The sequence below is a fragment of the Zonotrichia leucophrys genome, chromosome 4 (genome assembly GCF_028769735.1).
Source record: "Zonotrichia leucophrys gambelii isolate GWCS_2022_RI chromosome 4, RI_Zleu_2.0, whole genome shotgun sequence".
NCBI lineage: Eukaryota > Metazoa > Chordata > Aves > Passeriformes > Passerellidae > Zonotrichia > Zonotrichia leucophrys.
Window position 1 is genome coordinate 22443868 of NC_088173.1, and position 27031 is coordinate 22470898.

At 36.3% G+C, this 27031-nt stretch overlaps 1 protein-coding gene across 6 annotated transcripts in view; it reads right to left on the bottom strand.

Annotated features, from left to right (window-relative positions):
• Positions 1-27031, bottom strand: part of RXFP1 (relaxin family peptide receptor 1) — a 90627-nt gene that overhangs the window by 6007 nt on the left and 57589 nt on the right. For 5 of the 6 annotated variants that reach the window (XM_064710771.1, XM_064710770.1, XM_064710772.1 and 2 more), the window contains 14 exons: positions 25010-25165; positions 12214-12318; positions 11311-11416; positions 9980-10051; positions 8364-8435; positions 7234-7305; positions 6364-6435; positions 5560-5634; positions 5209-5280; positions 4248-4319; positions 3449-3520; positions 2991-3062; positions 933-1004; positions 460-689 (listed from right to left, as the gene is read on the bottom strand). In XM_064710771.1, coding sequence (XP_064566841.1) covers positions 460-689; positions 933-1004; positions 2991-3062; positions 3449-3520; positions 4248-4319; positions 5209-5280; positions 5560-5634; positions 6364-6435; positions 7234-7305; positions 8364-8435; positions 9980-10051; positions 11311-11416; positions 12214-12318; positions 25010-25165 — 1320 coding nt within the window. The remainder of the gene's footprint in view (positions 1-459; positions 690-932; positions 1005-2990; positions 3063-3448; positions 3521-4247; positions 4320-5208; positions 5281-5559; positions 5635-6363; positions 6436-7233; positions 7306-8363; positions 8436-9979; positions 10052-11310; positions 11417-12213; positions 12319-25009; positions 25166-27031) is intronic. The other variant, XM_064710769.1, reaches the window with a different exon arrangement.

A 27031-nucleotide genomic window follows, 5' to 3' on the forward strand; every position in this document is an offset into this window, starting at 1 on the left:
AATAAAAAAAAAATCACCCCAATTCCTAATATTGGGGAGTTAGGACAAATTAATTTTCTATATTTGCATAAACAACCTTTTGTTTGTGCAAAGAATAGAATACTTGAACACAGTAATTACATGCAGAAATCACTACTTACTGAGAAATGCATAGTAAAATATAGGGTTTTGGGCATTTGAAATATTGGAATTTTATTTCTTTTTGCTAAAAAAAGTGGGAATTTGACAGAATTCCCACGACATGAAAATCAAACATGAAACCTTTGGAATGTCCCAGCTGGCAAAGGCAGCATTTAATGAGACCTCTTGGTATATAAACCACAGCATTTTGTGTTTTCATTTGCAGGGCCACAAGAGCAGAGTTAATCCAATGCTGGAAATACATTACTATACTATAATAACAAATATCATACACGCTACAAGCAGACTAAAAAGATATTGCAGATATGGAGTACTCACAGCAGAGAGACATGATGGAGATAGCATGCAGCTTGTTCTCTGATCTGATGTAAGGCCTCATGCAGATAACAAAAATGTTCCCAAAGCAGGTAATGGCAGATACAACCCAGACAAACACTCTCTGTATGATGCTGGCTAAAAGATTCTCGAGGGAGGAAATGCCATCAGTGTTGGGCTTGCAGCTGCGCACGTGAGGAGCATACCCACAGTACTGGAACTTCTTAAAATATCTGGTTGTGAGAAACAGATGAGAGATCATTCTAGGTTGGTTGTCAGAATATCAAAATTATCTAATAACTACTCAGAAAACATATTCTGAAAGAAGAAAAGTAAATAAAAAATGGTCAAAATTTGACAACTGCTAACGTGCTGCTTTTCAAACATCTTTTGAAAAGATGTTTTCAATTATCCAGTATTCCGTAATTGTAAAATTCAGGCCAAAGAAAGCAAACTTTCTAAAATAATCTACTTACATGTGGGAAAGGTTTCTCAAGGGACTGAACATTCTCCTCTGGATGTTTGCAATTTCAATGCCTTCCAAGCTGCTGTAAAAATACATTCTCAGTAAAAGGCCATAGAAACTCAGTGGCAAAACCCCAAATTTTCTGAGCATTGAGTTGTGATTTTATGACAATAAGAAACTAAAGAAGAACTTTACTGCATCTAATCTGTCAACCCTGTAAAACCTGACCAAAAAATCTTTGTAAATCTGGAGTGGAACAAAAAGGAATTGCAAATAATTTTAATAAACTCACTGTTCTTCCAGATTCATGAAGAAAACTCTTAGTGCTGCACTCAGTCATGAGAATTGATGAATGTCTGATTAATATGTCGCCCTTTCAAAGTGCTATTCTACTGATGTTCTTTCATCATCTCTGGGGAAATAAAAACTTGTTCTAGTAATATTTTTACACATCTCTTCTCTCTTTTGTCCCAGGGACTGCTTTACTAGACAAACAAACCAACCCAAGAACTCAGTCTCTTCTTTTTGTCAAAACCAGCAGGTAGCTGGGACACAGAACACAGCATGTAAGAAAAAATGCTGGCTTTTTTGTGACACACAGGTGGGATTCCTTATTTTAAATTTTATACCTATATATATGAAAGCAGTAATACTTTTTCCCCTGCAGTGCTAGATCAATAAAATTTAACTCTGTAAGATGTTCTTTTAGAACTTCAGGTTCTGTATCCTTCCAGTCCCTCCTATTCTCTGGTTAGGTGTGCACCTGATCAAGGGTCTTTAGTTCTCCTTGTGGGGAGCCTTATTTGGATTTATTGTTCAAAGATGTGAATGTAATATTCCTGTGAGTTCTGAATTCATCTGGGCAAAAATGGAGAACTGGTTAGCTGCTGTGTGTTGGTGGGCAGTTTTTCTGGCAGATGTGAGAAAGCCCCAACATGGAATTGTGCCACTTTTATTTAAGTGCTGCAATGAATCCTAGGGATTGCTTTCCCCAACTATTTCCACTATTTCAAACAGATAAAGAAGGAACTGGTGTCCTATAAACTGCCAAAACACAGTTGTCTGTTGATCTATCTCAAGATTTAATAGTTTTTTTTTTTAACTAAAACAGGATGAAGGCCATGATCACTGATTTGTATGAGTTCTTTGGTGTTAAATAATAGATAAAATGATAAAATCATGCTGTAGCTTGACTGTTAAGGAGGTAATTGGTTATTATTTTCTGTGCTCAGCTCTTTATTTTCATAACACTTATATAGATTTAGTATTTTCAGTTCATTAGACTTCACCAAATTTAGTTGAATTTGCCAGGGGATTCCAGTCACTGTGAGGAAGCTGGTTTGATCAAAAAAGGTATGTGTAGTGCTGGCTACAGCTCACACATAATCACATCAGGCCAAACCATAAACTCCTACTGCACTGCTGTCCAAGAAAACATCTGGTTTTTAATCTCCACAACCATTGCTAGTAGGGTCTGTTGCAATAGGACAAGGGGTAACGGTTTTAAATTAAAAGAGGTAGATTTAGACTAGATATTAGGAAAAAATTCTTTATGAATAGGTGGTGAAACACTGGAGTGGGTGGCCTAGAAATGTGGGAGATACCCCATGCCTGGGAACATTCCTGGTCAGGCTGGACAGAGCTCGGAGCAACCTGATCTAGTTGAAGATGTCCCTGCTCATTGCAGGGGAGTTGAACTAGAGAACATTTAAGGGTCACTTCCAGAACAAACTTTTCTATGATTTTGAAGTGATGCCTGACAAGAACCAATGCTGTGCTGCATACCAAGTTGGTTACTTCAGAGCTGAAGTGACCAGTGAAGAGGTACTTGAATCTACTGCAGGATCATTTCAGAGTTGCAAGATTATTGCTGCACTATCTCAGAGTTTTAGGAGGAGCTCTGCTGGCAGAATTCAAGTTAGAGCTATTGTGTTAGTGCACCTGCAAAAATCCCTCTAAACTCTTCAGGGGCAATTTCTTACAAAACATATTCTGGATCATGTTTGACTGAGGGAGATGTGCAAATCACAAAGAAAATATAGCTAAAATATAAAAACTTGATACTTACAGGGATTTGAGTTTAATTAGAAAATCAAACTGGTCTATTTGTATTTTCTTGATGGGGTTGTAAGAAAGGTTCCTGTAAACACAACAAAAATAACTTTGGAATGTCCCAGCTTGTTCTAAAAATAAAGTCAATCTACTTTTAAATTCTGATATCATGTTAAGTGTTTCCATGAAATTATTAATTTCTTATGATATAGCTAGCATAGCTCATCTTGTATGGACTAACAAGATCTAGAAAAGTAGAATTTAAACATGCTGTCTTTTGGGACATGAAAATGCACATCTTTGACAAAATTATTCTGGACAAAATGCTATATAAAATTCCTTTTGGTGTGTTTTTTAGGCAGAGCTTAAATGATGCATACAAACAAATGTACTCTTTTTTGACACATATGACTGAAAGCATCATATCAAATGAAGAATGTACAGTTATGTATAATAATAAACAAGAATCCTTACAGTTGTGAAAGCTCCTTTAGTTCCTTAAATATATATGGAGGAAGTGATTCAATCTTGTTGCTACCCAAATCTCTGCAGAAACACACAGATCATAGTAAGTTCTTACTACACACAGTAATTTTACTGAATAGTTTTGCAGTTTCAATATACACAATTTTATTTGTCAAATAGGATATAATTTATTCTATAGGTTATCTGAAATCTGGACTATAAAAGAATGATGTTAAAACACGGTGGGAAGCTAGAGCTATCAGATCTTGCTTTGTCTCATTAGTTCAGATATACTGTTAGATACATAATTTATTGTTATTTTATTTCCATCAAAAAGAAAGTAAAATACCATTAATTTGACTTGCAGAAGCTTAAAAATTAATTAAACATATTGTTTCATGATGGGAATGTATCCACATGGGCTAAACTGCATTTATTTCTACCTTTCATCTTACTTTCACTGTGCAGAAATCCTAATAAAAGAGGAATAAAGGTCTCAGTCCAACCAAAACCGTCAAACTGGCCTAAAAGACACTGAAGGCACACATGCACCTAGATTGTAATGATAAAAGGATAATTAATATTATTATATTCAGGGAACATAATGTGAGAAAAGCCCCAATATGATTGGTACACATGATGTATTTTATTGATTATTTCTTTCCTGTTAAATATATCTTTAAAAAAATAGCCTAAGGAAGGATGCCATCTCCAGAGCATATATGAAATAGAATTTATGATGAATGCTGTTTCTAATATAAATCACAAAACTGTGTGTTTTTATAAAAAAGAGAAGAAATCTACTCACAATTCATCTAACATCTGGAGAGAGGAAAAGCTGTCTTCATTTAGGGAACTGATTTTATTTCGTCTCATCACCCTGAAAGAATAAAACAAACTTATGTTTCTTCTTCTTGGTGTCTATTTAATTTTGAATATAAGATTTTATAAGCTTTAAAAGTTCTCTGTATCTTCAAATATTTGCTCAATTCAGTTAACAAGCTAATTGCATCTAGAAGTTTGCCATTTTATCATTTGGTAAATAACTTTTTTTTCTTTTGCCTATACATGCATGTACTTCTACATATATATATGTACACATACACACATGTGCATCCATGGAAGGCTGATGCAAATTGCCTGAGGGCAGGAGGAAGGTTAAGTGGGCTGAAAGACTTGTGACCTAATCCTGTCTCAGACACAGGTACACGGTTGTGAAATGTTCCTTTCACCCCTATTTCATCTGCCACTGAGCTTAGAAAGCCAAGAACATGGGTACTGGAGAAGAGCTAAGAATTGAAAGTGACACCATGGAGCCTACTGATCTACCAAAAAGTAGAAGGGATTTTTTGAAGATGGTTACCTCATCACTGAAGAAACTTTGGAGAAAATTCTAAAATTGATGAGGCAGTCAACCCACCAGCCAATTAAAATAAGCAACAAGCTATGTATTTTTTCTGTTTGCTAGTTCTCATTATGAGATCTTTGACTCCAATACAAAGGATATAATGAAAATTTCTGTATCTTAGTATCACCAAAGTCTCTTCAGTGAAATCTTGTTATATATTTCAATGCTGAACTTCGCTGTAAAATATAAACAATAGATATTCTGTGCGGTGCTCACTTCAAACCAAATATTTTAATTTAATATCCTCAAGAGATGAATAACCACCATACTCAGGAAACTTTTCTATTAGCTGTAATGAACCACTTGACTGTTCAGCATAAGCACATCTCACTCTGGCTAGCCAGCATATGCAATTACTTACAGTACAGTTAGAGTGCTGCAGGACATGAAAGTGGCATTTTTCACGTGGTGGATATGGTTGCCTTCAAGGTCTCTGGGATATAAAAGAACCCCATCAGTCATTGAAAATAAACTCAGGCACTTATTCTAAGGCAATTGAGGAAAACTACTACCAGAATTTGACTACACAGAAGAGAGTGGGAGGCAGACATGTAACACTTCTGCACACTCAACTGATGACTTCAGGCCATCAGCCCTGCAGTGACCCAGCGGGCACTCTGCAAGATCCAGCTCCCCATAAGAAAAAGTGGTGTGGAACTGCCTTACAAAGACAACAAAATAATATTTTCCCAGTGAAACAAGGTAGACTTACAGCCAGTTTAATCTTGGCATGTATTGGCACAGAGGTTTGTCGGGCAAACGAGCAAGAGAATTATTCATCATCTCTCTAAAAAAAAAAAAAAAAAAGAGGATTAGTACAGCTGGTTATATTTGCACAGTTACATCATAGAAAAATGCATGTCTCTTATGCACTTCTGAAAAAAAGTCATTCCAATCTTGAATAGTTTTGAAAGAGGTATTATTTTCTTCAACATTCACATATTTTCTCTGTGGCATACTGTGCAGCAATATTTTATCCTTAGCTTGCTAATGTCCAGGTAAAGGAAAGATGTTCACACCACTTCACTGCTATTGAAATGAAATGTAGAAATCCAATACAAATCTACTATTCAGTCAGAACATATAAGTTCTGTGGGTGATGGAGGAAGTGGGATATTGGGGGAGGTTTCCCTCATCTTTCAGGCTGGAGAGGGCAGTGGCAGATCACAGACAGGCTCTTGGGGAGGGGGGTCGGGCTGCCACCAGGGGCAGGGACTGTGGGATTCCTCCTGTCCCACCATGGCTCTGGAGGACACCTGGAGCTGCAGCTGCCTCGGCCCTGCCCTCTCAGTGACACCTTTTATCACTTTCCTCACCCTTCTCCCTATACTTTTCCAGACATTCCATGTCCCCTGCTGCCAAAATCCTCCCACTCTAGCACATTTTGCCTGGGGTAAGGGAAAGCTGCAGGTGTACTGCTGGCACTCCGGGGTGAGCAAACACAGTTGTTTATATGCATATGCCTTTCCTCTTAATTTTTTTTTACAGAGCCTTTTTTCTCTTGTTTCATACTTACAGAAGAATAAGGGATTTGAGTCCATAGAATGTTAATGGATAGATTCGATTTATCCTGTTGTTTTCAATTATCCTATAAATTACAGCAAAACATGTATCAGATTGATAATTGACTGCAGTCTTAAATTGAAGAGAGAATAAAAGTTAACATGCTTTGTAGTGAATTTCTTCAAAAGTCCAGTCAAACTGCTTATAAAAATGAACACACTATTCCTTGATGGTTTAAGATATTAATTTCCTTTCAGAAAAAAATAATAAAAAAAAGTAACTTAGGGAAAATAATTTCTTTCAACTTAGAAAAAAGTGTTTTCTTTTGAGGCTTTTAAATCCTTTGATCAGGACACTTTGATAGGATTCTCTGTAAAAACAAAGCAGCCCAACTTAACATTATTCTGTGGCAATCCAACAGCCCCAAACAGGCAGGAGAATGTAAGACAGTATTTGCTTATTTTTAATAACTTATTCAAAATCTCTCCGAAAAGCAGTAATGAGCCAATATTTCAGGTTATGAGAGTAATTTTGTCTGGACATTTTAAGCAGTATTTACAGGAAAAGACCTGCCCAAAAAATATCTGTCTACTGCTTTATAGTACCTAGGTTACTTACTATATTCTTTTGTAACGAGCAATTACTAATAAACATTTTTTGCCATTGTTGAAAGTTATCAGTCATTGAAGTCATTAAGGCTCAAGAGCTATTTTCTGCTCTCACCAAAGCCAATTGCATTTTTACCTTGCACAGCGTAACAGGAGTTATTAGCTAGTCCAAAGTAATGCTATGCACAAAAATGAAAGCAATCAAAATATTTAATTATATATAAAAATTAATTAATTATTGAGTAAATAAATATACAAATAGAAAAACAACATACAGCCATTCAAGTCTGTGGAGGTCTGCAAAGACAAAAGGCTCCAAATTCGTTATCTTGTTGTTGCTCAGATATCTAAAACAAGACCAACCAAAGATGAATGAATGGAATGATTATTTAGCAGCAAACACATGAAAATGAGTTTTAAGATTATTTTTCCTTGATAATTTGCCAGAATACTCCTCTTTTGTTAATATAATTTTTTTAACTTTGGTGATTTTCATGCCATTGTTTGAGAGCAAGGCAGGACTCTTTCTAGTTAGGATTTTAAGAGCAATTATGTACAGCACTTTGTCTTATCTATAAGAAAGTACAGCCAGCTAAATATTTTCACTGTGTCATATTTTAGACCCTTTCCAGTTTCCTTCTGTGGAGTGATTTGTTCCATGAAAGTTTCCAGGATCCCATTCAGTCTTTGCTAAGGATATTAGTCATAAATGTAGATACCAGAATAATGGAAAAAGAAAAGCTGAAAATGAATGGGGAGGGGTACTATAAATGGTCTGGGAAGATAATAACAGCAGCTGTAATAACAGTTATTCAGCCACACTTGTGTGATGGAAACAATAAGAGGTACAGCTTTGATTTGCACATTGCTAAAACTTTCCTTCTGAAAACATTGCAGTAAAAGTTCTGAACCAAACAGTGCAATTTATGTGTTGTATCTTTCACTGAGCACTTCCCTTAAAAGTTAGAAACACCTTTCAACAAGTTGTTGCAAAATAAAGAAAAAAAATGTTCCTTTCATCACCTATACTGGTTACTTTGAATTGCATTTGTAAACCAAAACACTGTGCAAAAGAATTTTCACCCATCACAAGCTCTCACTTTCATTTTACTCTTTCTTCATTCTCTTTGGCTCTCTGCAGTGTAACTACCATACTGTCTCCTTCTTCCATCCTGAGGATTTGGGGAATAGAATCAAACTATGGAGCCAGCTTTTCTTTTCAAAATACTGTCCTGCCAGATAAACTTGCACAGAGACCTCCTTATCTGTCTTTGCCTTCTCAATTCAATCACTGGATTAAAGTTTTGGACCACTTTGCAAGCTCCTATTATGTAACCAGGGAGAGAGAGATTCTCAGAACTCTGCCTGAAACTTTTTACTTCAGTATTCTAAAAGCAATACTTACAGTTTTGTCAAGTTGTATAAGCCTTTGAAAGCACGTTCAGATATGGCTCTGATTTTATTATTCTGAAGATACCTAAGAAGATGCAAACCCAAAACAATTTATTCTCTAAACAAGTGAAGTTAAAGCAAACATAAGTAACCAATTAAAATCTATCAGCTAAACTGAATGCACATTTGATAATTTAAAAGAAGCTGTTATATTTGTTACACCTTGAATTTGACAATAACCATTTCACAGCTATAGCTGGAAAGATTGCAAGGTTGTTTTTAAAGAAATTCATGCAAAGAGCAAAATCATAAAAATAATTCCAATGGATCCTTGCTTTGCCAAAGATGAACAGTGGAGTGATGGTTTAAAATCTACTTGATTAGGTCCTAACCTTTCAGGGCTCACCTCTGTGATCTCTGAATTTACCAAGATCTCTGCTGAAACCAAAATTTTGTACAGTAAATGTAAAAAAAAAAAATTTGATTTTTTTTGTGGTATTAGAGAATTATCAAAACATTGTATTAGTAAGATAATATATTTAAAAATATCCAGCAAAACTTATTGATCTCCTGTAAACTAAAGATACTATTAAAAAAATTCTGTATTTCTTTATTTACTTTGATGAAATAATGAATTGAAAAATATCAACTGCAAATGCCAATTTTTTTCAAATAATTTAAAGGCATTATAACATTATTCTCTGAATAATATTTAAACATAGTTACTTTAAATCAAATTCCACCTAATGAGGCATGTAGATGCATTCCTGCTGGAAAGCAGTAAGAAATCGGACATTGGTTTTACAAAATGTGTTTCTGCCAAACACTGCTCAAGATCTATTGAAAAATGTAAAATTATCAATCAGAAGGGTGTGAAATTGATATTAGAATCAAATTTTTATGCATATATAGATAGGTATGGATTTATTTATTTTAGTGAAAACTTACCTTTCAGGAATTTAAGGGACATATTGGGACTTAACTTTCAGAACACAAGATGGTGCTGCAGTGTAGCACAGTTCCCATGAAAGAACACTTGGAATAGGTTACATAGAAGCCCTACTCCAGACTTCTGCATTTAATTTTTATTTCACTACTTCTATATAAAGAAAACTTGTTTAAGGCTATGAGTTTTGAACGGTATGTATGTTACACACTGGAAAACATAACACAGTATTATATTGCCTTAATAATTTGACTTTGGGCATTATCAAATCAATACCAGACATAACTAGGAGTGAAACCATGTGCCATGGGAATGAACGTTCCATGATAATGGGAAATTTGAGTTTCCAAACTTTTTTGCCAGAATAAATCAATCAACTTACTTTAATTCGATTTGGCATATTTATTATAAATGTAGCATCCTTCCCACAAAATTAAAGTTTAGTGTTTTTCTGGTATAAACCAGTCCATAAACATAAGCCATTGAAAATGCAGAAATTATGGCCTTGCAAAAAGACAGATGTCAAATCAAGGTACTTGAGCAAAACAGGGCACACATGAGGTACCAAAGGGTGAGACAAACCAGACTTTTGGTACTTTAATGTTAAGGTGCACATATGGAAGAAGAAAAGGATGAATGTTTAAGACACTAGATAGGTATTTTATGTTATATCACTCCCTTACAGATTTTTGAGATCCTGGTATTTCTTGAAAACATCAGCAGAAAGTTTCCTCAGCAGATTCCTCTGAAAAGACCTGTAGGAATGAATGCATACAGTAAAACTATTGTCCCAGGTTCCTACAGCACTTTTTGTTATTTAATAAGGGCAGCTCTCACTCTGCCAAACAACAAAAGCAACATGAAACCTTCTGAACATGCTACTTCTGTTTTTCTGTATGCTTGTATCTATTTAAAACAGTAAGAAAAATACATTATAATAATAATAATAAAATCCATGTCCCCAGGAAAAACTGGCAAAATAATAGTTAAATCTAAGAATGAAAAAGATTTGAATATAAACAACAGATTTATTTCAAACCTCAAGTGCATACAGAGTGTATTTCCCAGTTCATATATCCCTATGTCCCATCTCCACTGGAGACACTCAAGAGTCCTGTCAAGAACAAAATTCCTATAGGATGTGGTTTGATTAGAAGAGAATTTAGCCTGAAAGCCAGCTGAATTCTGCTGTTTCTACAGGTAGAATTGGGTCAGTATTTTTGAACTCTTTTCCGACCCTGAGCCAGAAGCCAGTTTAAATAGATGTTTGACATTCCGCATCAGTTTTTGTTATGAATGGTTGCAGTGTTTGAAGGTGGACCCAACCAGGAGAACCTGAACACAGGCTGGTACCAAAAGGAAAGATCCATGACCTGGATCTGTGGGGGAGCTCCTCAGGTAAGGACATGGGATGCTGCTCCCTGCTCACCACACCTAAAACTGCTTCTCAAACATCAATGTGCAAATCAAGAGCACATCAGCCATATTCTGGTCTCTTAAAAAACAGTTTGGCTTACAAATACATATCTGCATGATGAGTCAGACCAATTAAATCCTTTTAAATAACAGCATATTCAGAAACATCAAATGAGATCTAAATAGATTTGCTCCAGCAGGGAGTTCCACCAAGTTCAAGGTTATTGACTTTATTGACAGGAACACAGACTAGGAATATTGGCATGATCATAGCAAAAGAAACAGGTTCTAAGCATTTTGTCTTAAAAGGAAGCATTTCTTTTGTAGATTTTCCTTTATTCTGAAATTGTTTGTAGCTGAAGTCACTGTTGCAAACATGAAATGATCAGTTCACAGAGTTTTTTGGTTCCTTAGTTTCTTTTCTCCCCTTTTGTTTAAAGAAAATCTGTACTTAAAATATTAAGGTACTTGTCAACAGAGAGGCACAGTGCTTCCCAAGCATCAACTGATGATAATTATGAGGCTGTAGTTGTAAAAAGTTGTAGGATTGACAGTCAAACCTGAACAGAGCAAGAGACCAGGTGACTTCTCTACTTACAATATGGTTATGTTTGCAGAGACGGATGGGACAGCACGTAGTTTGGCAGCATCACAGAAAACCTCCAGGCCCTGGCAGGTGCACTCTGCTGGCACATCTCCAGCCACTGCAGGAGAGCAAGAACATGGTCAGGGCAAAGGGTGGCATGTGAGATGTGATAGCATGTGGAGAAAAGAAATAGGGTATAAAAGAACAACAAACACAAAGACAGACATAGCAGGCTCTTTTAAACACAATGAAGGCAAATGTTTTTACAAAATTGATTTAGACTTTGGAGGAATCTAACAATAAATATAAAGGGACACAAAAATTATATTACTGCTGTGAAAGAGCTTGTAAAAGCTCTTGAACCTTAGGCATGATATGCAGGAATCTGGAATATGATTTTTTCAACACTTCTTTAGATTATTCAGCAATCTTATTGCTAGAAGGAACACAATTTCCATGGGTGAAAATAGGCCAAAAATGGGTCAGGAAGTCTTTGCTCATCATAGTAGACAGCAGAATCAAAAAGTCTCTGCAAAGACCTGTGTAAATAGTGGAGGTTTGCAAATTTCATTTGATGTACAAAGAAATGAACTGGGAGCAATGTTGCCTTCATTTCACTCTGAAATACATGCCAGTTCTATGGTCTCTCCAGCAGTATCAGCATATTTAGATAAACATTTATATTGTCCTCCTAATTGGCATATGCTAATTAAAATTTGTTTGACACTTTTCTTGCACAAAATGAATCATCCTTAATGAAACTGAAATTAGCTTCAAATTAGCATTTGTTCATTTGAGATATTATGCTGTTTAACTAAAAATGAAACAGCACTAAATTTCCTGCTAAGAATATATTTGCTCTGTATTTCTTTCTAGGAATCAGCAGTAATAAAATAATATCTGTAATTTACTTACAGCACTCAGGTGTCTTTGTCTGAAATGCATACAGAGACTTCAGTTTATTGTATTTGTCCTTTGTATAATGTTTATCAAATTGCAGAGACCATCCATTGTTGTCCTCTAATAAAAAAACAAACAAAGAAACACAACATAAACAGACCACAAGCAAAATATATCAAAATATAAATGGAAGGTAGAAATGTCTTCACTTAATGTAATTGCATCAATTTTTTTCTAATTAATACAGGTCTTAATTCCAGAGAGTTTCACACACCATTAGATAACTTTATACAGCTGCCTAATCTTACATGTCAAATGATATGAGCTGCATAGAAGTAACAGCTGATTATACCTTCAATAACATTTGCTGTGACAGTCACACTGAAAAAACATAGTTGTGACTTCAGAAATGTTTATTTATGTAGGAGCCTAAAAATGAGAGGGAACAATATTTTCATACTTCCTTAAACATGCAGGTTTGCCACTTTGTCCAGGAAAGTTGAAATGATTACTATGACTCTGACTAGTCTGTACAGAAGGGTTTCTGCACTATCACAGCCTATAATTTCTTTCCTGAAAATCTAGAAGAAGGCCAAAGGAGCACTGCTTTTCAGGAGAAGAAGGGATTTGGTGTAATGCATTCAAGTCAGAATGTTCATGTTAAGCTTAATATGCATCTTAAACAAAGCATGATTCCATATTACCCCTTTGGTCACTGTGCACAGGTGTACTGGAACTGAGTAGTTTATGGCTGTAAGAGAAAAATTTAAGAGCAAACCTTTTAGTTCCTTCCAAAGAATGGACATTTCAAGATATAGTGGTGCTAGAAATAGCTACAGATCTGTTAGTTACCTGTTTCTTGGAAATCTATTGTGTATCTGAGACTTGTAAATTGACTGATCAGGTAGCTACTTTTCAAACAGGCTGGAAAGGGAACTTGCCTTTAAAAGCTGTGATTGGATTTTAGTTTTCTTACTTTGAGTCTGACTTTAGGTTTCTTAATTTGAGTCTGTCTTCTCCTCAGCTTTTAAAGCATCTCCTTTAATGAACACACAGCAGTAGCAGAAATGCTCCTTGGGATGGCATTCAGTTGCTGGTGAGCCAAAGCATCCATGACAATTGAAAGCAGCACAGTCTAAGGATATCTACTGCAAAACAACATTTCTATGAGAACACTTAGGATGGCTCTGCTTTGCTAGTAATTAGAGTCCTAGATTCACCTTTATGATGTATTGGCAATAGTCTTTACCCCTGCAATTTCACAGGTTTAGTTGCACTTAAATACAATTCCTCATGGACATTTCTCTATAAGTCTTTATATTTAACTAAGCATTATTATAATATATAGGCTTCAAAATAGGCAGGGAGAAATAAAAAATATTTACTTTGCAAATTTTCCCACTCTGAAATGGCTTCTCATTTTTCATGCCACATTACAACTCAGTTGTTGTTTTCTCAGACAGGCAGGGAAACGACCTTGAAAGCATCTCCTGACACCTGCCTACAGATCAAGCTGGTTTTGAGATGCTTACCTCTTTGCTGTCTAGGCTGAAAAGGTGTGCTATAGGCACTGATTAGTGATAATATGAAATATTTAGTAACTTCAGGCAAAATAGCTTTCATCTAGTTATTTGTTTGTTATGCATAAATTAAAAAGATGAAAGATTCAAAGCAAACATAAGTGCCTGTCCTCAGGAATTGCTCCAGTGAGAGAAAAGACAGACCTGATAAGACATTTAAGAACATTTTACTAACTTCCTCAAGAGCACCTTGCATCCATTAGCAGTTTTGCCATTCTAGATCATTAAGCTAATATTCAGAAGCAGCCTAATGCATTTTGGGCAAAATGAAAGGTATTGGCCAGCCTGCTCCTGCCTACTTTAAATGTTCAAAAGAAGATCAGTTTTAGGACTGCCTGAAGCATGGAATCTGTAATTGATGAAGTGATGAGAATAGATCCTCTGTCAAGTGGCAAGTTTAAAACCTACTGCCCTGTAGATGGGACCATAATGAGGTTTTCTCTACCACCGTTCCTGAATATTTAACTGAAGCACATCCATTGACTTTCATTTGTATGACTGGACTCAGCAGTATGTGGGAATTCAACTCACTCAGAGAAAGTAGGATTTTAAAATAGAATCTTGGGAAAAAGGTTTAAAAATAAGATTATTCCTAAAGTATAAATTATACGAAATGAATGCTTTGCAATCAGGGATATAGTATGAAAGTACTCTTGGACTTTCTAATTCATTATTATGTTCATAGAAAGTGGATATATGAGATTTTATTCCACATTTTTGTACTTTTAAAATGCCTTGTCATGTGACAAGAGGTGACCATCACTGCATTTCACATCTGCAGAGAAAAAGGACGAGAAGTGCCTCCACACTAACAGGAATGATGGAAGTTTTCTACAAAAGGGAAGTTCCTCAGCATTTTTGAGGAAGTCTAGAGGCAGCTGTGTATTTTTGGGTGGCCATAAAAAAGAAGGGGAAAGACTCACAGAGAAGATGGATAATTTTGTACTAGAATCATTCCAGCTGTTTGGTGTTTCTAGTGAGTTCATTTTAAATAACGGGCTTTTCTTATGGCATGCTTTCTACTAGAAATAAAAATACATATCTGAATATAATAAAACAAGTTACTAAACATCCCTTGACCTCCAGAAATACATGCTTTGAGCCAACGTTTGTGCCCAGACATGGGACAGTCTCTATTTTATTCATGTTGTTTTGTAAATCCTGAAAGAATGTATTGTGCAAATAACTATGTTTAGTACGACCATTTGGTGAAACACTCAGTGGCAGAACTGTAAATCACTTTTTGGTCATTTAGAGTTTAGATGAAGGTTTGTGGCCCGTTTTTACCTCTTTCGAGGTGAGATTCTCCAAACACTTGAAGAAATGACTGGTAATAGTACTGGTCTTGAAATCCCAAATCTATCATTTGAGGCAGCACAGCTCAGATGAGAAATTACTTTTACCCTGAGCCAGTTCTAAAATAGATTATGTTGGCTGTGGTTCTGTTAAAAAAAAGAGATCTGAGAAAATAAAGCATCATCAAATCATCCTCTACATGGGATAAGTGAAATAAGTGGTGGCAAACTGGACTTATCTGACTGGAGATGAATATGCTCTTTCTTACTGAAAGCTTCCAATTACCACTTCTGATGGGAATGAGAAAGAGCATGTTAATCCTGACAAACTACAGATTTGAGTAATCATTTCAGTGTCAGATCCAAGAAAGTATCATCTTTTCTCAATTAAAGACATATCTCTTAGTCTGGAGTTTATGATGAGGATGCTATCTGTATGACTTCCCCCTTCTCTCAGCCATGTCTTCATGGGTATTATACAGAGAAATGCTATCAGCTAAATGCATAAACACTCTAAAGAGACACTGTGTCACCCTTTGAGTTTGCTGGTGGTGGTCATAACCTTTGGACATATTTCTTTTGGTCAGTTGTTCAAATAAACATTTTCTTGCTGCAAAGAATTATTTCAGGCTTTTCACAAAAGTATCTTTTGGTACAAGGAAGATCCATGTCCTTCAGACAAGAAGCATTTCCTTTAAAAATATTTACCAATTAAGGAATATAATTGCCCTTTCCCACAGTGTTGAGGCATCCTGATGCAGCCTCATAACTTACAGCAAAACCAAAACCACAGAGATTTCACAAAATCAAGGGCTCTGGTGCCTGAAGGGAGGGCAAAGCTGGGATGGAATTTCACTGTCTCAGTTTAAGTATCCAAGCAGAAAGAATTAAGAGCTTAGAGCTGGACACCTTATCAGTGAATTCAAAGGTAAATTACCCCAGAGCAATCTGCATGTCACTGCACATATACTGTGTCCTCTACCAGCTGATTAATTGAAATCACATGTGGCTTGTCTGCTTATATGTGACAATGCAATCGTAGTAAACCAGACAGGAAACAAATTAATTTGCATAAGTTTTACAGTTCTCTGGATGAACTAGATTACATACTTAATAATAAAAAGTTTTTTTATGATTTTAGGGCAACTTAATTAAGCTAGTGCAACTTTTAAGAAAACAGGCAGGTTAAAATTTCCAGAAGATGAACATCTTCTCAATGTTTAATCTTTATTCCTGTGAAACATGTTGTCGGATCTCAAGATCTCAGTCCTGAGATGCTGAGCCACCGAGACCACCTTGGGGGGCTCGGGAGTCCTGGAATGTTGCCAGAAGTGTCTGGTGGCTGGACTTTGACCCTACACAGGATGAGGATAGGAGGGCTTCACCGGGTGAATGGTGAAGGGATTAGTTAATTAGAGGGTGAGACACAAGGTTTAAGATTTATGTACAGGGGGGTTTAGAGGAGTAAGATGGAGGAATTGGGGTGTGTCCTGTCCTTCTTCTTCTTCCTCTTCTCCTCCATCTTCTTTGGCCACGGTGGCACCTTTGGATTGGTTATTACTGAGAGTACACCGAGTTATAAGAATAAATGGTATTGGGGAAAAATGATAAATATTGTACACGTAACAATGGGTATAAAGATACGTGGCTGCCCGGGAGGGCAGACAGTGTGCTCATGGCTGACTGCTGAGCAGATCTTTGTTCGGCTGAAAGAACATCTTTTAGATAAACAATTAATAAACATAAAAACCGAAAGAAGAACTGAAGCCTCTTCTCGTTCTTCGATACGCGGGCTGCGCCAAGGCCACCCCGGGCCTTTCCAGGCCCCTCAAACAGCCGAGATAACCGGACAACATGTGCATAGTTTTCTAGTTTTATAACAATACTTTTAATCTATATAAATTTTTATGATTTTATATTCCGTTTTTCTTGAAGTATATTACATTTTTGAAATGAAAATAATCTAACAGCATTAATACATCTATAGAACCTTCAGTTGCTTAAAAGTTCCTTTGACAGTAAGCCACTACAGTGGAGACCAGGAAAGACATAAATCTAATGAAATGCAAGTTCCTCTTAATTACCAACAATATTTGAAAATCACAGTAGCAAAAGTGATTAAGAACCCTCAAAATTTCAGCAAAGCTATTCCATGTGCTGATACTTGCACATCAGAGTAAAACTTATTGTTTTGGTGCCATATACCGTGGATGGATGGCAATGATAATAAAATTTGGCCATTACAAAAATTTCCATGTGAAGCTTGAAAATTCTATGTTTTCCCAGGTATTTGATACATTTTGAGTATACTATTGACTATCAAATATTTCCTTTATGCTTCACAAACAGAATTTACTATCTAGGCTCAAAACAGAGTAGTACCTCATACATTCAAATCCTGTATTTTAAGTATGATGGGGAAAATGCCATGCCAGGAAAACACAAGAACAACTATAACATTATTCATTACTAGTATTAATTTGAGATATAAAAACATCAAGGTCTTCTGCCATGTGCTGAGACGAAAATGAAATTTCTCATCCCTTATGGGCAATCTTGTAATATTAAAACATATATCTTTTGTATAGATGTTTTGAAATACCCCATAGAAATTTAGATTTCTGCTATGGAAATCTAGAAGATGATTAATTGAACCTACAGAACTGCAATAATTCTGTGTACAATTACAGACCTTCAAAGAAGCACGTACAAATCAGCATTACACTATACAGGTTGTTAGTATGTTTATCCTGTTGAATTTTCATAGGTCCCTTTTAAAAAAGATCTGCTCTGTAGTAACTTATTTCTTCAGGCAACCTGGTGACTGTGTGGCACACAGTAACAGATGAGGTCTGTGTTTTTAGAGGCAAATAGGCGCAAGGCTTCAAACAGCCACTCCCTGCCCCAGTTCTTTAGGAAACCTCTGTGTGTGATGAACGTCTAAAAGTGAATTTACAGCTGGGGAGCGGAACGCTGCCCTTTGTTCAGTGAACTCTTGGGGCTGAGAGCAACACAATAGTAAATACATTTAGCCAGCAAAAACTCCTCTGGAGTCAGAAACAAATTAAATCTGCATGCCTGTTCTTGCTTCACTAGACTGGAAAAATGTGGCTATGACACTGTGATTAAAAAACAAATGCAGACACACTGCAACCATTGCCTAGCTGCCAAAAACACAGTTTTACAGAACTATCAGCAAAATTGTCCAGAAGCCAAATTTTTAACCACTGAGGAAATTTGTGCTCTCAAAATAGCTCAGGCTACTTTGTTCCATTAACTGCTCTACATAATTAAAGATACTGCTCACAAAAAAGACAGAATTAAACACTAGTGCATTTTTTCTTCCATTCTCCCTTTTATTATTGCTTTTATGTAAAGAGTAGCCAAATGCGTAATAATAATTGCTGTTTTATAATGCCCCATTCATGGCAAAACAGTCTGGTTTGCAGAGGAGCAAGGGATTAGGGCCAATATGTGTGATTTTTATTTTGAAAATAATAAGAGTGCTGGTGCTTGCATTTTTTAAAATTCTTACATCAAAATACTTTTTACTCTAAGTAGGACTTATACCTGTGTTACTTGCACAAAAGGACTTCCTCTAGAGATTTATTAGTAATAAATGAAGAGCCTGTATTAACAACCAGTTCTGAGACGGAGCATAAGAGCTATTCACTAGTGTGTAGGACAGTAACACTAATTTTAAACGAAGAATAAACTGTACTTCCTCAACCAATTAATTGTGAGATAAAAAGGATTGAGGCCTTTATTCATGGAATCTATATATCACAGACTGCATGGGAAGAGACTGTATATTATACCTGTATAATATAATAGTCTATATTATAACAACATAGATTATAATCTATATTGTAATAATGTATATATGTATAATAATATATAAAGGTATATAATAATATACCTATATTATTTCTGTGACAGGTTGCACAACCTAGATTTCTTCATCTAAAGGAAAAAACCCCACTGCTAGCACAGTGCTTCCAATCTTTCCCAGATCTATTGAGGAAGGCTTGTATATGAATAACAAAGACTGGGTTTTCCATACATATGAGCATTTTATTAGTTTCCTAATTTAGGTAAGTTATGATTCTTTGCTCACTGAAGACAGTGGGAATCTCTTTGTTGATTTTAGTGGAGTCAGTCCAGGCCAGTTCTCCCTGGGCTTGGCTTTGCTTCATCGGCCAGGTGTTGTGACTGAAGATATCACATCAGTCATAATGTTTGCACCTTAAATTAGAACAGAACATAACAAATCCAATAACTGTATAGACTTAAACTGCATGTTTGTGTGCTACCAAACCCTAATGGAAGTTAGGAAAAAAACTTTTAAATCTGAAAGTAGGATTATTTATAAAGGAATGAGTCCAGCTTTACTTTACATACAAGGGATTTTCAGAACCCGTAGCTACAGGATGCTGACACATAGTATTAACTATAATAGTGACAGAGCAATAGGGATTAATCTCAATCTTCCAGACATATAAAATATGTTTTCAAATTGACCAGGTAGGATGTAAAGTCCAGAGGAAAGCCCAGTACCTTTTGAGCTCCGATTTTGTTTCTATATTTTCCCCAAACTAAATTTGACAGTTGATGGGTGGTTTTGAAACAAGAAACTGGAGGTAACCTTTACTGCAATTTACCGGGAGGCTTCTCCCCCAAAACTGGCATCATATTAACAGCAGAGCTAATTTACAGTTCTGATGATCAAATTGTGCTGATCACCAAGCAGAATATATGTAATATGAGAAAAAATATTGCAAAAATTTCTTAGAAAATCAGGCAGGAAAAAAAATCTATTCAGTCTTTCACTGGTTCAAAATTTACCTGCATTTAGAATTTTTGCATACTAATTTTTAATTAGTATGTTATGACTACAAAATGGCAACTGACCCAGTGTTGTATCCAGCAGAGATAATTACACAAAAGTTGTTTGATTGAGAACTTTGCTCTTTTATCACTGCAATCAATAGTAGGACAATTTTAGTCAGGGAAAGCTGACTCTTATCTAGGAAAAAAACATCAGAGAATTAAAAGAAAAAGAAAAAAGTGTAAGATTTAAAATTTAAATATTTAATTAGGAGCATATGAAAGAACTTTTTTGTGTCTAAAGCTATTCTAGATATTTTGAAAACAGAAATATCCATGGATCATTACTGGCAGTGTTAGCTGTCTTCCAAATGTATGGAGTACATTTATATTATGATTAACTTTTTTTTTTCCCCAATATTTTGCGTGTCAAGATTGTTCATCAAAAGAAACACACATCTTGTAATGAGGAAAAACACGTAGGCTCACTGCAAATCTGCATCGTAAGTATCGTTCTGTTATTTTTGCTTTGCATTAATCAACTGTTACTTTTATCTATTGTTAGCTTTGTTTTTGTTTCATCATTAAACATCACTGTGAAGGCAGAGATCTCAAAACTCTTCTTTCCATGAATTTGTATTTGGGAATACATACCTGGCATGTTTAACATGCCACTGGACATCACAGAGTTTGCCTAGAGATTGTTTAGACTGCATTAACAGTCATATTGCAGCAGTAGTGTCTTCAGTGCGAGAAATATTTGTTACTTATTTTAGGAACAATTTCCATGTCAACACTGCCACTGCATGATGTGAGCAGAATTTGTGATTATGCCTATTTAACCTTGCTCAGGTTTAAAAAGCAACGCAGTCAACAGAACTTCTAACCCCCATCTATAAATGCCAAGTAACTACAGATTCAAACCTTCCAGCTGTAAATAAATGGGAAAAGCTCTTCCCTGTAAAATCAGGCTGAAGCCATTATGTTTGAAATCAAAGATACTAGATCTAAACAATATCTGCTCTGCTTTGCCAACTTCATCTTTAAACAAGCTTGGGCGCAGAAGGATGCTGAAATTGCTATCTCTTATTTCCCTACACATTTTGAATTTTGCAAATAGATGCAAAAATAATTCCAAGTGAAACATGATAGAGGCTAAATTGCCTCACAATGCCCTCAGCCTAATTAAGAACTCGGTACTTCAGCAAGGATGAGCATGGAGCAGGACAGCAGAGTAAAATTTACTGCTCTCTTGAGCCTAAAAAAGGAAATTCCTCAAAACCATAAGCTTTATGACAAATTACAAAACTTTAAACTATTTTTATTTAAAAATATTATTTTCATGACAGATCTGCTGAGATGCTTGGTTCCTCTTGGTGTACTATGCTTTTGAGTTCAAAAGGTGAGATTACATTTTCCATGCACATTTAAGGTTATCCAGCCATAGTTCAAGCAGAGCCTCCCATCACTGCAGGGATAAATTGCCAGCTGCCTCCTCTTATTGCAGTTTACTACATTGCCTCAAGCTCTTCGCCATTAGGGCAAAGCACACAGTATTTTATTGATTTTGGAAAGCATGCTAAGTGGCAAAGGCATGAATTTTCAAAGATGAGTGGCTTCACTCTAGTGTGAAATATCAGCTATAATTCATTCCTTTCCAGAAGTGGAAGAAATGCTGAAGAAGAGCTAGGATATCCACACCCTGAGGTTAAGCACTAACACAGCACTCTGAGTCTGTTCCCAACTCTACCTTTGATCTTAATTTGAGATCTTCACTACTCTGGACCTTATTTTTATGTTTACTACTTGGAAGTCGAAAGGAAGGTGGAAATGAAAGAGGAAGCAGAATTGAAGGAGGCACCACAAAGCCAATCTTTGTGTGCCTAAACTGGATAATGAGCAGTGATCACAGCACATTTGAAAACACATGTCTCGGTGTGGATTTGGTTTAGTTTGAAATATTCATAGTCATCTTTTGCTGTTACCAGGCACACAGTGCCTGAAACAGGATTGATACTGCAAATAATCTCAGAGACTTCAGCAAAAATTTCTTACAACAATAATTTCTTACAAATATAATCTTACAAAGATTGCAACTATAATTTCCTTTTAGAAATAAAATGGGGAATGAGACAAATTTGTTCACTAAAAGAAGAAAGGAACCACTACAAGATAGTTGGAGTGAAACACCTAATGACATATTTTGCTTTGTGTTTCCATGCTATACAGCTGCTTTTACTATAGACTTAAGATGGTGTTTTACCATTACTGTTAGTGAAACACTTGGTTTACCTAGCTTTGTTTGAAATATATGTACTAAAAAAAGCAAAAAAGGGGGGCATTTTTTAACTGCTTTGAGGGTCTTCATAGATGTTTTTGCCTCCCACACTTGTTGGGTTGAATCCTGTAGACTGGTCACCTCCAAGTTCCCCACATTGATGCAAAAGTGCTCAGGAATTGAGAAGCTGAGTTATTTAATTAGAATACCTCATACATAAGATTAAAATTTCTATGGCACTGAATGAAACAATTACTACACTGGCATAATTTCATTTTTAATTTCTTTTCTGTAACCAAGAGCAATGACTTTAACTGAAAACTAGTTGTAAATTTAAAAAAAAATGGGGAGAGGAGCCAGACATAACTGCTGGCATGAGGCAGGCATCCTGAAGTGATCCTAGGAATGGCAGGGGAGAAAGAAAAGGCATCTGGTTTCTCTGTCTCAGGAACATTGAGGCCTCTTTTCTTGGAATTTAAGCGAGATGAATAATCAAAACCAGAGTTACCCCACAAAAATCTCCCCACTTCCCATGTGTGGAGTCATTGCAGAAAATCTCCTCAGAACATTCCCTATACTCAGAGAAGGAAGACACTTTTTAACTGTACAACAAAGTATGACTGCAATATCAATTTCTGAGAAAACATTCCTGCTGCATATTTCACTAATGCATTTCTAAATGAGAAGAGGGGGTCAAAATATGAGAAAAACATGAGCAGCATAGTTTTTCCCTGTAGATCCATACAATGACTTTTCATCTTTTGTAATTTAGCTTTTCAAAAATCAAGGCTAGCTCATTCTTGAATTACAATACACAGAAGAGGATTCAATATCACAGCTGAATTGTTTTGTATGTTCATTTCTATAGAAGAACACTAAGGCATTACTAAGGACTTTTTTATTCATTGCTTCAGGGTTCAGTATTAAATCACTTGCAGCACTCTCCCTGCTCACTGACAACCCATGTTACTTCTAATTGAATTTTTGAAATTGGTTATTCATAATCCAAGAATACCTCAGTTCTGTGTTAGTAATAAGATGAAATGCAAAGAGCTCTTTGATTAATGGTCTCAATGATCTTAAATTTCTTTTCCTACCTAAAAAATTCTATGATCCTATACTGTCTTGTAACTCCCATTACAAAACTGTATATATCCTAATTATTATCATACTAAGCTGTATCTTTCAGCAAGTCCTTGTACAATAGACTTTGTGGTATTATACAGAAATGAAATATGGATAAAGCAACTGTTTATTGTCCTTGGACTTCTTAAACATGAGAGGGCATCATCATTGGCAACTCCTGCTGCTGTAGGTCAAGATGACTAAAGAAAAAACAGAGCAAGCAGTTTTTGTTCAGGACTTTGATTATTTACAACAGAAACTAGGTATATAGCACCAACAAATGGTATAAAACTACAGAATGGTGCAGGTTCATTATATGGGATTAGAACTTAAAATCACTTTCATATGGAGTAAGACCCTGAAATTGCATAGGTATAATGAAAAGATACTTCACATAGGTACACAAAGCAGCTTCACATGCAATGAGAACAACTACTTTCAAAACCTCATTGACTTTACTGAGAGTGCTGGTGAAAGATACCTTTACCATATTTTGTTTGAAATTTCTTTCACAAAATTTCTTTCAGGATAGATAGCATGGAATTTTCACTTAATATTTTAATTCTTTGCAGTCCTCCCTCCCAGATCTGATGGCCTGGATGCCAGACGTGCCTGTCTGGGACAGACAAACAGTTCAGCTGCTTGGCTCTGGGGGCTGGAGGCAGAGTGTGGGGCAGGGCATGGTGCACCTCGCTGTCCTCCATGGCTACAGGAAAACTACCAAGGAGTAGGGAGTCTGCTTCCCCCATTGCCATGGATCAGCAGCTCTGGAGAGCACCTCTGAAATATCCAGGCTGCAAGCAAGGTGGCAATAACTGTAAATAAAATGTGCAAGGGTCCATTTTCTCTTCCTGTGGTCTTAGCTCATAACCAAATGGTGAAGCTCTCTCCTCACAGAACACAGAGGCCCCTTTCCAGACTATCCCAGGGCTGTGCCACCTCTGAGCTGTGTCCAAACACTGCATGGGAGATGCTGCTCAGCACGGACAAGAGCTGTGCCAGGGCCATGCCCACAAAGAAGCAACATGGACAGATGAGTGCCCATGCAAAGCCCTTCCTGGTTTGCAGTAGAGGTAAAGCCAGAGCCCACAAGCCAAGGCAAGATCACAGCTACCATCCAGAGGGGCGAGGAGTGACAAGGATCAAAACAGCAAGCACAAGAGACCTGACTATGTGTACACCCTGGCATTTTCACATTCCCAACCACCAAAGCCTGCTGGTAGTGCAGCGTTCACAATACACTTACAGAAGCACAGGTTTCTCCCAAATTAGGCCATAAATAATTCCTGTAAAACCTTGAAAATTCTTCTAAATTATATTTCCTGCATTAAGTCACATAAAGCTTTTCATAAATTCTGTTGGAGCACACATCTAACACTCCTCATCTAACACTCTTTGAGAGATCACATACATCCATTTGTAGACATCAAAATGACATGTACAGAGAAGCTCAAAGCAGGGAAAAAATTGGATATTGATAACTGATACCATATACAAAGAAAAATGCGTCCCACTCTTCTTTCCCTAGCAAATGGTTTGCTAGAGAAGGAGGGTGGCTTTATCAGCTGAAGCCGACCTGCTGCACCCTCTGCAAAGCGTGTAACTTTCCCACTGCTGGCACTCCACAGCCTGCTGTTGGGTGTGAGCACTGCCTGGGTTTCAGTGACTACAGGTGCTAGACACAAGGCAAAGCCACAGCCACTCACCGCAGTTGTCTTCGTCAGCCCGATTCCCGCAGTCATCCTCACCATTACAGTGCAGCTGCTGGGGCAAACACTTTGTGATATTGCCACATGGAAAGTAGCCCAGGGGGCACCTGGTGCCAGCTCCAGAAACATGGTCTTCCAAAGAGTCACAGATGACTAAGTAGGAACAGAAAAAATAAGTTTGTTTTATGGTGCGTTTAAAGGTATTTGATATTACGCCTTTGTAAGTACTCATTTACATTTGAATGTGAATATCAAGCAACAAAAGTGTATTAATTCGTTGGACATGAAATTAAAACCAGGATATGAAGTACTTGTTAATCTTGGCAAAAATCTTTCATATTGTTAGCTAATTAAAATTCCATTTGATATAAAGCAAACAGGTAATTCCTCTCTATTCTTCCTCAGAATAAGATCAAAATGTTAATTATACAAGACAAATGACCTAAGGCTACCATTTTAAAGGATTTTTGCACTATTTACTATAACGATATACAAGATAAGCTATAGGTATTCCTGCCTATGGAAGGGTGGTTGGAGTTAAATGATCTTTAGAGTCTCTTCCAAACCAAACCATTCTATGACATTGATTTGTGCTGAAATTTTAGATCCAGATAGATAAGCCCCTTTATACAAAGTCAGATCTATATATGCGTGATTATATTCCAATTTTAAAGAAACTACTTGGTGTAAATGGATCAAGGATCAAAAAACAAGGAAACTAAGGTGAAATCCATGACACAGTTTTGCTGAAAACTTAGTAAGACATCATGAAGGGGCCAGTTATGAATCCTTCAGAAGAGCTGTCAGTCTGATCCAAAAAACTGTGGAGATATTGGTCAGAATATATCAGTGTGAAGTTTAGATACACAGCTGCTGTTCTGCTGAGCCTGTGCTCTGTAGGAAGGAATTTCAGAGAACACAGAACTTCACAGTGTTCTTCACTTCCAAAGCTTCCCTAAACCTACCTAGTATCTTTCTGCAAGGCTCTGCTAATTTAATTTTTGAAGTACTTTCAAAAAGGAGTATTCCTTTTTCTTAGAGCTACCATTTGACTTAATGCATACTGCTACAAAAAACTCCAAAAATCAAATACAGATTTTATTTTAAATTTCATTGCGATCTTAGAGCACTTCAGATACTCTCTAAAAACTTTATTAACTGTGATGTGATGGTTGTTCAGATAGTAAACTGCTAATTCTGAAACATGCTATTATTTTTCCAGGCTATTTTCAAAGACAAAATATAAATCTTTCACACAACTTTCCCAGATTAACAAGGAATCTTCTTGGAAAATGTCTGATTTTTTGCACTCATTTTTCTCTTGGACTAAGAGAAATCACCTAAAATTCAATCAATTACTTCAGATTAATAAAAAATCCCTTCTGGAAGAACTTCCTTCCAATTAAGCCCTTGACAATGTTTAAATCTCTGAAAAATTGGAATGTAAGAGCTGTAGCTGCAGAAAATGGAGATAAGTATCCTCTATATGTACAGAATTATCCTTGCTGTCAGCATCCTGCATAGAAATTCTTATATTCCAGCTAACCACCACTGAATGATTGAGAAAAGTTGATTTGCTTTTATCCACGAGTATATAACCCATGCAATTACTCAAAGATCATCAGGTCCTTAAGGCTTTTATGTATGGGTACCAAAAATAAAGCTACATCCTAGACACAGGGTGAATTCACACTTGCATATTGTTCATAAATTTCTCTGCTGCTCTGTGCTCGTATTCAGAACATTATGATTAACTTGTTCCACCCAAAAAGAAGTAGCAAGAAAAGCTTATGTAGGCATACTGTTAGGCAAACAGTGTATGTGTACTACTTAGTGTCTTGAGTCTCTTTCTTAGCAAAAAGCTGAGCAGGCAACTGAGGCTCCCTTAAGAGCAGTTACTGGTCACAATCTGAATACCTACCAAACCATTGGTAAGAGACACCTGCATGAAAAAACCACCATAAATGAAAACATCCCAAACAGAACATCAAAAAACCTCTCACATTTTGTCAAGCTTTT